The 12,872-nt window shown below is 43.9% G+C and overlaps 1 protein-coding gene across 1 annotated transcript in view; it reads right to left on the reverse strand.

Annotated features, from left to right (window-relative positions):
* The window catches only part of LOC107107651 (aminopeptidase O-like), a gene marked incomplete at its 3' end in the record, with an annotated part of 9,034 nt that extends 1,351 nt beyond the window's left edge, over positions 1–7,683 (reverse strand). The window contains exon 1 of the mRNA XM_015407950.1: positions 6,856–7,683. Within this exon, the coding sequence (XP_015263436.1) occupies positions 6,856–7,658 (803 nt within the window). The remainder of the gene's footprint in view (positions 1–6,855) is intronic.
* Between the last annotated feature and the right edge of the window lie 5,189 nt (positions 7,684–12,872).

Here is a 12,872-nt window from a genome sequence, read left to right on the forward strand (position 1 = left end):
AATAGGGTGGGGGAGTGGATAGAGGAGAAAGTAAGGTCCCCCCTGCAAGCTGTTGTGGGTTCTTTACTGCACAACTCAGCCAAAGTTTTCCCATGTAGAGGCTGCAAGGCAGAGAGAAAGCTGAAAACAAGGAAGCAGATAAAGGTAGGCTGGCTAGTGAGTGAGAAGAAGAGAAGGAAGTAGAAAAAGAGAAGACGCTATGAAGGCTACCAGGGAAGGGCTTTTTTTGTGGTGGTATTCACCAGTACTTAGTACCAGCACCATGGGGGTGGGCAGCTCTCCCAAGTCCTGAGAGAGAATTTGTGAAAATGGTACCATCTCAGGTAGGGGTACTGACAGTTTTTACAAAAAAAAGTATTGGGGTATAGTGGCAGTTCCCCCGCTTGTTTATGTTCTAATTAGCAGAATGTTAACTGTCATGAAGTGTACCCTTGTGAAGAAATTGTATATTGCAGAAACATGGAGAGGGGGATACAATGGGTGATTTCGCGCGGTCAACCCTCTGTTTTCTCCGGTGCATCTCGTCAATTTCACACCATTTGATCCGCAGCCGGCTTCTGGCCCGGAGTTTCCACCGCTTCAGAGCGATACTTGAATCCCAGGATTTCCCTTTTGCTTCGCAGTGAATCTAGCCCGCCTACCTTCCCCCCTCTCCACTTTTCCCACGCCCATTAGCCCCCCCTCCCTATTGGGGCTGGGCCGGGGGCGGGCTGCCTGCGGCCTCGCAGCTCTCTCACTCGGTGGCTCTGCCAGTCGGGCCTCCGCCGCCGCTCTCTTTCCCATTCCGTGCTGGGGCCTTCGCGGCGCCCCCCTTCCCTCCGCGGCTGCTGGACGGCCATTGGGGTGGGTGGGGGCGCTTGCAGCCTAGCAGCTCTTTTGTCTGGCAGATCAGCCGGTCAGGCCGCTGCCGCCATGCCACTCCCTTTCCTGTTCCAGGCTGGGGCCTTCGCAGTGCCCCCTCCCCCTTGAGGCTGCTTGGCGGCCGTTGGGGGCTAGGGACGGGCTGCCTGCGGGCTCGCGGCTCTCTCGCTCGGCCACTCAGCCAGTTGGGCCGCCGCTCCCTTTCCCAGGACTGCGCCTTTCGTGGCGGCCCCCCCTCCCCTCATGGCTGCTGGGACCGGCCTTGGTGGAGGCTACAGCGATGCTCTGCGGCCGGTCCGCGGGGGAGGCCGGCAACGGGGGTCGTGCCGGGGCTGGGCGGCCATGGCCTCACGGCCCCCCCGCTCGTCGGAGCTTCCCGCAATTTGCTCCGTGTCAAACATAATGCCTGGACTCCATTTTAATATACTCGCTCACTTCATTGGATACGAGAGCTCAAGAGTGGGGGGGGGGCGGTAAGCCAGGTAACAGAAGACTATTCTGGTGCTTTTTGATTCCTCAAAGGTCAAACTAGTAAACCTCTTTCTTCATGTCATGCTGGCACATTTGTGCTTGTTGCCATTTTCAGTGATTTGATCTTTGAACTGACATGATGGAGTCACAACGTTCTATAGCCTTTTCCGTGGTGGCATTGCAACAACTTGCAGAATTAAATATTTAAAAAACCATGAATCCACGATTTTATGCCTGCCTATGTCCCCGACATTTTGAAGCAAGATAAGTGCATCTGGCCAATCAATGCATAGTGGCTACCCTGCTGACCAATTGTTTTGCAGAATCAGTGGCGGGGAAAAGTGACCGGGAAGGAAGAAAGATGGCCAAAAGTATCTGGGATGAGAGGTTCAAAATGGAGAATCCCCAGAACTTTTTTTAAAATTCCCAGCTAAAAGAACAAAGATTCCCAATCAGAAAGCTGAGACGTGCCACATGATGCCTGCTCATTCCCTTTATTGCGTAATAATGATGTAACACGATTGAGCATGTGTTAAAAAAAAGAGAGGGGGGAATTGGAGGGAGGATGGGAGGGGTTTGGAGGGTGAGGGGCGGGAGTGGGAGGAGATAGATTGCAGGAAACCACTCCAAGGCTGTAATGTGAAAATGAAACCCCTGGAGCAGACCCAGGGCAGACTGGCTGGAAATGCTTTAAATGTGAAATTGACAAAAAGGATCCGGGGCAGAAAACTCCGAAGAAAACCAGGGGTAAGTGCCAAGTGAGAAATCGGCCAATGTGTTTCCAAAGATACACTGCACACATACCCCTTTGTGGAATCTCTGTCACTAGGAGCCCCAGGCCATCTAGTATCAGGAGGAAGGACAGATTTTGTTCCTGATACAGTATTTTCCAAAGAGCAGAGGTTTGCTTTCCCCACTGTAGTAAAAAAAACCAGCAATTTTTACTTACTGGGAGAAAGGAAAGGACCAGTGTGTTCCCTCTAAGGTGAGTTAGTGTGAGCTAGCTCAGTTTTTTAGCCTCCGGCTCACACTTTTTTGTCTTAGTTCAGGAAGGATGGCTCCAGAGCAAACTAATTTATGCAGTAGCCGAATCGCTCGCTCACAACTTTAATGCCAGTAGCTCACAAAGTAAAATTTTTGCTCACAAGACTCCACAGCTTAGAGGAAGCATTGGAGGACTACACCCAATGATATCACTAGAATGCAGGGGTCATTTCCTGCGGGAGCGCACAGCGTGCCCGGCATCACAACGTCACTTCCTGGTGATGTGTGTGCGTATAGGACGCCAGATGGGAGTCCCCCGCTCCCGACGATTTTCGACTTGGCAACCCTACCTTCAGCTCATCGCCTGAGGGTTATTGCCTACAGCTAAGGAAAACATCTGCTAGGAGAAAGATAAAAACCTACTCTGTATTCAGAAGACCTTTCCCCCTTCTTGTTTGTCTGTTTCTGTTTTGTTTAGTTTATTTATACCCCTCCTTTCTCCGCAATGGGGACCCAAAGCAATTTACATTGTTCTCTCCTCCATTTTATCTTCACAGCAGCCCTGTGAGGTAGGTTAGCTGAGTGTGACTGACCCAAGGTCACCCAGAAAACTTCTACAGTAGAACCAGGTTTAAAACCTGGATCTCCCAGATCCTAGTCTGAAGCGCTAACCACTACACAACACTAGTTCTTGGGAGGGTATTGTATTATAAGGCACTTTGGATCTTTATTTGGGAGAAATGCAAGATTTAGTTAAGTAATTAAAGCTCAACATCTTATTTAAACTGCACTGCAACTCAGTGCTACATTAGCATGCCAGCAAAATATCCACATGGGCTAGAAATCTCTGTGTGCAAACAAAATGTGTATTTTGCATGGGTCACTGCACAACTTAAATAAGATACAAAGTCACATGGGAAAGCTCTTTTGCCTTGTCTGCATCATGTTTAATTCTGGCCATGCAGACGAAACCCAAGAACTGGCTTGTGTGTATGTGTATGCGTTTTTCTGATGCCACCACTGATTGTCTTAATTGATCACATTAGTTTCCAGAGATGCAGAAAATATTTTCAAATCCTTGATTACTGGTTTTGCACATTTAAAACAAGGCATTAAACACTGAAAAAGCTACACAGACAAGTAGATTTTTATTGTAGTAACACTGTAACCTATTCCTCAGTAATCCTACACTTTTATCATGATATTTATTGAAGGAACAGGAAGTACAACAAGACCACTTATCTTCCCACACAGAGACTTTAATGCTAAAGTTCAAAATATCCTTAAGAATATCACAAATGAAACTAACAATAATCTTCATATTCTCTAATCCGTTCTCTCAAATATCATGGGGAAAAACAAGACTATCCATCACAACACATTATATTAGCCTGAACTGAATGGTGCTAACTCATTATCACACATTACAAATATCAAAATTCTTCTCATCTTTACTTCAGCAGACCACAGTCAACTACTCCTCCAGAGAGACAGGATACATTCCAAGCACCACAGGTTTCTCTGTTGTGTGTAGATAGATGCTGGAGTAAAACAAAGGAGAATAATCCCAGTTGCTCATAAAGAAACCCTAGACACATGCATAGAGAATTGCTGGATTTCAGCCACTGTCATTATTTAACATATAGGTCTATATACAATATGGTAAAATCTCTTACATGATTATATCAAGCTCCCTGATGCTCAGCCTTGGGCACTCAAAAGCACATGATCACAAGGAAGAAATAGTGCTTTTGTGAACTGGGACTGCCGTGATTGTAATCATGGGCACCATTTTTAGACTTCCTGCAAAATCCCTCCAACCATATGCACTGTTGTATTTCTTTCAAGTTCAAATGGATCACAGGCAAACCTGAAATAGCTACATGGAAAAAATCATACAGCACTGCCAAATGAAGAACCAGCTTTTAACTACTTGGAGGTCTGCTTGTGTATTAGCCTTCTACAGGCAATTAGATGATGGTTCTTTCCACTCCGCTCATGCTACACAAGCCACACAGTCAATGAATAAACTCTTCCCAGCCTAGATTTTAAGGCAAGCTCAAACCATTATACACACTGTGTGGGAACTTTATGACTTTGCCACACATCTTCCTAACCTCCCTCAAACCTAGACAACACAAAAGAGAATCAGTATTTATTACCTACTCCATATGGTAGTTGGGAGGTTTAAGTACAAGTTCAAAGTATATTCCAAATAAAAAACGCTATAGCAACAATTCCATGTGCTCCGGGAGACTTTGGAGTCAAATTGTAGCATCTCATGCTAAATAGCAAGCTATTGTTTTAAAAGGAGGGAAGTTTCAACTGTTGTTTGGATGTGGTATGGGGTGGATCCTGGAGAGTATAAATAACTGTGTCATCTGCCTTGAGTTTCAGTGAGAAAGACAGACTATAAATAATATAAATAAATAAACAAATAAACACATCCCCCAGTAAAGTAGGAAATTTGTGTTTTGGACTGTGCCACTTCACACTGAAGGTAGAAGTTCATATTATTGAATACTATTACATGACATATCCATAAATAATCTTGGGGGGAAGCTATTCTTCCTGATGTGTCCATTTTGTATGTATATGGAACACTGTATGGACGAGCATTTCATCATATGAGCCCCCAACACCAGTTTGAAATGGTACTGCCCAGACAGAAGTTTACAACTTCATGGACAAGTCTTAATTTCAAGACATTTTTTTAAAATGAATACCGAATCTAACACTCCACTGAGAAAAGTCTGAAGCCTCCTTCCAGCCTAAAGAGCCATCCTCCAATTAAGTGATTCTTCCATTGGAGGAGCATTCTTCTAAGCCAGAGGAAAATAGTTGGATTTACCTCACTGTACATACAAACACAACACTACTTCCCAGGTTTTTTTTAAGCCTCCATAAGATTATAAAGTCCTAAAAGTCTCAAACTAACAGTAGGTCTTCCCAGATTAAATCTGTGTATACCATGAAGGGGAAAGAGTGACAGAATGTACACCTTTTGTTTACATGCAGTTTGATAAATATATCCACATAAGATTTAAAATTATTCATTTTAACCAATTAATTTTTATAGAATGAATAACTTGGTTAGTGTAGTGGAACTCTAGTGAAAGCTTTATTGTCAAATGCTACAGTCATGTACATGAGAGCATTATTGTTAAACATTCCACTCTCATTTTAACTTTCTACCACCATATATATTTTTCATTCATTACAAAACAGTTTCTTAAACAAGGGCTATTAACCCTTAAGCTATAAACTTAACAGGCAGAGACCGAAAAACTATTCACAAACTGCAAAGAGTTATTGAGTCTGTGTAAATAATAATCCAGAGTTCACGTGTACTTATATTTATATACATCCTGCTGCATTGGCTACAACAACTCACTGCTGGTAAAAGGGCAGATGAATAACTAATACTGGGACAGGAGACAACATTCTGCACTGGGTATGTTGTGTTCTGCCTCAACAATGAGAGAAGTAAAGTGAGAATGAAATAAAGTTGTCTTTATGGGGGTTTGGCTGTTGGGACAGGGGCAAAGGTTTTGACCCCTGTTGACATAGTAGGAGCCAGGTATGGAGTTACAATCAATAGGCATGGTAGTGCAAGGGCACTAAACATTTATTTACGTGCCAAAGAATTAGCTGCTGAAGCGAATATATAAGTAAATTGGATCCTGACCAGGTAGCTTGTAATTTATACTAGATGACAAGACAACAATGTGAAAATGGCCAAGGTTGACAAATGTGTAACTGGGATGACAGTAGCAGAGTAGATAAGATGCATGATTCTGGAAACAATTGCAGTACCTTAAAGATTTCACATGTTTATTGTGTGTGAGTTCAATATGATAGTAAGTTATATACAGCATATGAACTACATACTTATCTGCTGGCTAATGTCAAGCTATCTTCCGATACTAGCTGAGTTTTTTAAAAGCATCTAACAACTTATTCAACAGAGCAACCATTTATCATGGTACCATGAATACCTATTTTTCAGTCATTAAAAAACAATTTTATAAATAAGAAACCAGAGAAAATATAAATATAAATAAAACGATGGAATGTTTTGCAGTGTATATTTGCCTGCCTTTAACGTCTATTTATTTATTTAAACATTTATATTCCGCCTTTCTTCTTGGTTTGAGGTGGGTTACAATAACAGTTCAAACATCCCCAGCTAAAAACAAAGATAAAAATAGCAAGCTCCAAATCCTCCCCCCCCAAAAAAAAGATGCCTGCCATTTAAACCCCTTCAAAAGCTCTGTCAAACAGGCAGGCCTTGCAGAGCCTTTCATCCAAAGCATAGGGACATCAATTGTTCCACCTTGAGTACTGGGGGTTATGCAATGCATTCATTTCATCAAGACTTACAGTGATATAATCATAAGCTATTATGAGCCCTAAACTTTGCCTGCTTCCTACTAACCCATCTAAATTCGAACTCAAAATGAGATCATTATTCACAATTTGACTCTGCAGTATCTGGCACATAACACTAACAGCAGAACAGTTAGAACTGTTGCATACCTGTCACTTTGGTCTGTAGTCCAGCTAAGAGATCTTCCTTCCGGCTTTGTTTTGTAACAAATCCTTATGGCTTGAGGGAAGTCCTTTGGCAGCTGAACGCCTGCCTTCCTGATCTCCAAGCTCCAAGGGCCACTAACAAATAGAAGCTCTCCACAAGCCGGTGCTCGGCTGCAACATCTGTAATAGTGGAGCTGTTCCCTCCACTGATCTGCAGGTAATGTCACAAGTTCGTGTACAATTTGATTCCTAAGATCTCCTGGATCCTCAAAAGCATCCATTAACTTTGCAGAGCTTATAAATTTCTCAACACCTGGAACAACAGTAACATCTACTTCCTCGACCTTTAACACAGATAAATCACAGCAGTCCAGGACCAGCAAAAAATCTTCACTCCCATGAATCTCAATGTCACAGCAGTTCTTTGAACTAGAAATCCCAGAAGCCTGTTCCGTGTTACCATGGCTACCGTTTTTATCAGAAGTATCATTTTCACCTTTACCAACGACAGGAAAATCATTACATCCACTTTTAGTTGAGGAGGCACTTGCATTTGGCACAGGAACACAGCAGGATTGATGCACCGGATTATGACAGGTTTCATCCAACTGAGATTGATGGACACCTTCCACCTGTTCATTGCTTCCTTTCCTGCATCTCCTGCCAGTTTCAAAGAACAGAACTATGTTGCCCTCAATAACATGGCTTCTAAAGTCCACATCCAGGTCCAACACATAATGCCTTACAAGAATGTGGCTAGTATTAGCCATCAGGGGCAGATCATCTTTGGTGAAGTCTAACTCCATATTAATATGTTAATCTTCCATGTAACCTTTTATTTTTCTTTTGTTAAGTTTTGGTTATTTCTTATATTCTCTTGCCAATAACAGACAATATGATGAGCTTCCCAGTTGTCATAAAGAGCTGCTCCATATAACACTGAATTTTCCTACAGCAAGCTGTACTGTTTCACGTATCTTTTCCCCTGTAAAAAAAAATGCCATCAACAGTCATGTACCATTTTAATCAGGGGCTCAAAGCAGACCACATGCAAGTTACTTTTGAGTAATAAATATTCAAGGATCAGCCCTTGAATTTGTCGTTCTCCCAGTATGTTCCAAGCAGGCACACTGCTAAAGAATGAACACTGGAAAGAAAATTAAAGGGAAAACTAATCTATATAACAACTAGAGAACAGATCTAGAAGAACAGATTTCTGGATTTTGGGCAAAGAAGCTTGAACACTATAGAAGGATCAACACTGGTACTAGCACTCACCAAGGTGTCAGAAATATTGTGCAAAATTTAAAAATATTATTTATCAACACTGTCTTGGCACTAACACTCATACCAAGGTGTCAAATATTGTGCAAAATTTAAAAATATTATTGCTTATCTCATTTGCAAGAAATGAAATATATCATGCCTCAATTCTTGCCTCAAAATGGCAATGATAATTGTAATGCTATGAGTAACAGGTATGATTTGAAGGCTAAATGGCTTCATGGGCTTTATAGCCCAAGAGCAATAATTTAACACACACAATGTAACTCCAGGGATTAATGTACTTTCCACATTATGGCTGAACTCCTATCAGCACTTCTGACAAATTACAAGAAAATGAGTCAATTTACAAGGAGTACATTCTAAGTATTCTTTTGAGATTGCTCATCGAGATTTTTCAAATTTATGGTTAAATATTCCAGGTGTATCATTACATCTTAATAGCTTGAAATTCATTCATATACTGATTTGGATGGAATCTTTTCACAGCAAAGAAAAAAGACTTCTCATGAAGATAGTGATCATCTGCCAATTAATGTAGCACTAAGGAAAAGGATTTCTTATTCAAAAGCAAATACACAAATACTTAGATGGGGGCTAAAATTTCACCATCTATTATAACAGAAAGCAGAACATCAATACGTGAAACAAATCATATTTATTATTCTTTGTCCAGTAAATGTTAGAATTGTATATAATTAGTGAGCTTACTGTTTCTACATTATCAGCAAAGCAGTACTATATTCTTTTTCTATCTTCTTCTTAAGCAGGTAGTCAAGAAAACCCACACAAGTAGTTCAGCAAGATATACACTCAAGCACAATGATTTAACACTCTGATTGCTCCCATGCGTTATCCACCAACATTTGTTTGGTGGTTAATTTTGTTTTGAATCCAAATAAAAACTGATACTAATTGTTTAAATTGGACTATCTCAGGAGAACCCTGACTGGGATAGCGCGGGCTAGCCTGATCTCATCAGATTTCAGAACCTAAGCAGGGTAGGCCATGATCAGTATTTCCACGGAAGACCATCAAGGAATAACAGGATCACTATGCAGAAGCAGACAATGGCAAACCACAGCTGAACATCTACTGCCTTGAAAACTCTATGGGATTGCCATAAGAACTGCAACTTGATGATGCCCCCCCAAAAAAAAATCTCAGGAGATCAAATATTCATTTATTCATTCATTCATTAGCCACCTTTCTCCCTTGTGGAACTCAAGGTAGCCTGAGAGCCAGTTTGGTGTAGTGGTTAAGTGCGCGGACTCTAATCTGGGAGAACCAGGTTTGATTCCCCACTCTTCCACTTGCACCTGCTGAAGTGACCTTGGGTCAGTCACAAGCTCTGGCACAGCTGTCCTTAAGAAAGAGCAGTTTGTGTCAGAGTTCTCTCAGCCCCACCCACCTCACAGGGTATCTGTTGTGGGGAGGGGAAGGGAAAGGAGTTTGTAAGCTGCTCTGAGACTCCAAGTGAAGGGCGGGGTATAAATCCAATCTCTTCTTCTTCGTCTTCTTCTTCTTCTTCTTACAACACAAAATAAAATAATTATAAAAACTCCATAAAACACTATGACTAAAACAACAATTATAAAAACACATAAAAGGTCACAGTTTAAAAACTCCAGTTTTGACTGCCAATAAATAAAAGCTAAATCAATCATATGCAGTCCTAAACAAGACTCTGTTCAACAGCTTCCTGAAGATCAGCAGTGAGGGGGACCAAATGTTTATATTTAAAGGTGCTGCTCACTAGTTCCAATACACACTTTTTCTAAAAAGTGTTGTATGTTCAAAGTTTGCACTATATTGATAGACCACACTGCACAGCCAGAAAATGGGAGAGAGCATGTGCTCCAAGCAAGGGTAGCTTTTTCTCAAGTAACATGACCTAAAATGGAGCCATTACCCTAGGATAGCACTGGAAAACTGAGTGCTCATCCTATTCAAACCAGAACAGTGTGTAACAGCCTTGTGTGTACTATATGGGACAAAGCTACCCAAGGTTTTTGTTGTGGAATGAAATGAAAAAGCAGGTTGCTTACCAGTAACTGGTGATTTTCGAGTGGTCATCTGTGCATTCACACCCATGGGATCTAGTGCGCACGTGCTGGATCGATCGGTGCTGTAGCAAGCGCTTTTAATGGATTTTCGCGCCCAGTCCCTTGGGCATGCGCAGGAACCCCACCGTGCATGTCCAGAGGGGTGGGCGCAGACACCCCACCAGTTCCTACAAACCGCCGCAAATCAACCCTTATTCAAAAATGTAGAAGCTGACAGCAGCGGGGAAGGAGGGCGGGTGGTGTGAATGCACAGATGACCACTCGAAGATCACCAGTTACTGGTAAGCAACCTGCTTATCTTCGACGTGGTCTCTGTGCTTCACACCCATGGGAGATTAGCGAGCAGTAGCCTACCTGGAGGAGGGTGCTGGCAGGTCTTTTACTGCGTAGCCGAACATAGAATGCGACGTCCCATGTTGGTATTAGAGTTCTTCCGGACGTCTACGGTGTAGTGCCTGATGAAGGTGTTAGGCGTAGCCCAGGTAGCAGCTTTACAAATGTCCGGTAAGGATACTCCCTGAAGGAAGGCAGTGGAAGTCGCGACAGCCCTGGTAGAATGAGCCCTGATAGGGCCAGGCAATGGCTGTTTAGCGAGTAGGTAACAAAGATGAATCAGATCTACAATCCACTTCGACAGGCACTGGGCTGTGATGCGAGTGCCCAGCCGTGGAGAAGCGTACGAGACAAATAGTTGTGAATCTTGTCTAGTTGGGAGTGTTCTGTTGACGTAGAACAGGAGAGCGTGTTTCACGTCTAAAGTGTATAATAACTTTTCTTCCGCTGATGATGGATTTGGGAAGAAGTCAGGAAGGAAGACCTCCGCCTGCAGGTGGAACTCTGACACCACCTTCGGCAGGAAGGAGATGTCTGGGACGAGGCGGACTCCGTCTGGCAGGAACGACAGGAAAGGGGTATCATGGCGGAAGGCCAACATTTCTCCCACTCACCTAGCCAAGGTAATGGCAGTTAAAAAGGCTGTTTTCCATGCCAGGAGTTTGAGGTCGCATGTTGCAAGCGGCTCAAATGGCTTCCGCATAAGCTGGCGGAGAACGAGGGGAAGGTCCCAAGGAGCGACTGGAGCTTTGACAGGAGGGTAGAGGGGTAACAAACCTTTTAAAAAACGTTTTGAAATCAGATGGGAAAACAAAGTGCATCTGTCAACTAGAACATGGTAGGCCTAAATGGCGGCCAAATAAGCTCGTAACGATGAATGGGAAAGTCCCGAGTCAGCTAGGGTGAGGAGGAATCGGAAGACTCGTTCGAGACCCACAGAGGTGGCTCGAGGGGCGTCATCTCCAAGCGAAGAACAGAACCTACGCCATTTATAATCATAGGACCTCCGCGTAGTGGGTTTCCTGGAATTCAACAGGACATTCCTTACACGGGCGGAGAAGCCGGTGTCATTATCCTCCATGCCATCAATTTCAGCTGTGGTATGTCGTGATGTAGGACGGGGGAGTCGGAGAGGAGGAGGAGGTCCCGAGCCGGAGGGAATTGATGGTAAGTTCTCTGTGATAGCTCGAGGACTGTTGAAAACCAAGGTTGTCTTGGCCACCATGGAGTTATTAAGACACAGTCCGCGGCATCGTTGAGAATCTTGCAGACCACTCTCAGGAGCAGAGGTAAGGGGGGGAACAGGTAAAGGAGTCCCATAGACCAAGGGTAAAGGAGGCCGTCTCCCAGAGATTGTGGATCTTTGCCTCCTCGACTGCAGAACAGAGGACACTTTTTGTTGTTTCATGTTCCAAAGACGTCGACTTGGGGAACTCCCCACTTGTGGAAGAGTGGGAAGAGGTATGTTGGGTTCATCCCCCACTCGTGGAGGCTGAGTCCCGCTCAACTTAGGTGGTCTGCGTGCACGTTCATGTGACCGGGAATGTGAGTGGCCACAAGGAATATATTGTTGGCAATGCATAAGTCCCACAATTGGATGGCAAGGTTGCATAGGAGAAGGGACACTGTGCCTCCCTGCCTGTTGACGTAGGAAAGCGCTGTGGTGTTGTCCGTGAGGACCATGACACATTTTCCTTTGATCAACAGTAGAAAGCTGGCTACAGCATGTCGTATAGCCAGTAGTTCTAGGAAGTTTATGTGACGCTTCCTCATCTGTGCGTCCCATTTGTCTCCAACAGAGAGGCCCATGGAGTGTGCACCCCATCCTGTCAGGAAAGCATCCGTTGTTATGGTGACGCCAGGCGACGGAGGGTGGAAGGGCGCTCCCTGGAGGATATTCAAAGGGAGAGTCCACCAAAGTAAAGTGTCCTGTATGCTGGGCGGAGGGGATAGGACGACAATGTGTGCGGGGCAGAGGGGATAGGACGACAGTGTGTGCGTTTTTCGACAGGTCGTAATTGCGGATGAACCACAGTTGTAAGGGGCGCAGTTTTAGTCTTGCAAAGACGAGAACAGATGTAGTTGCAGCCATCAGGCCAAGCAGCCTCTGAATTTGAAAGGCAATGACAGAGGTTTGGGTATGGACGACGGTAGCTAAGGAGATGATATCTGTTGCCCTGTCGTGGGGCAGGTTAGCCATGCATGTCTGAGAATCCAGTATCGCGCCAATGTACTGTATGCGCTGGACTGGACACAATTGGGACTTTTGCTGATTGACTAGCAGGCCGAGATTGTCCAGCAATGCTAGAGTTTCTGTGACATTGTAGACCAGGGCAT

Source organism: Gekko japonicus, unplaced genomic scaffold (assembly GCF_001447785.1).
Source record: "Gekko japonicus isolate JY-2015 unplaced genomic scaffold, Gekko_japonicus_V1.1 scaffold6677, whole genome shotgun sequence".
In the NCBI taxonomy this organism is placed as follows: Eukaryota; Metazoa; Chordata; class Lepidosauria; order Squamata; family Gekkonidae; genus Gekko; species Gekko japonicus.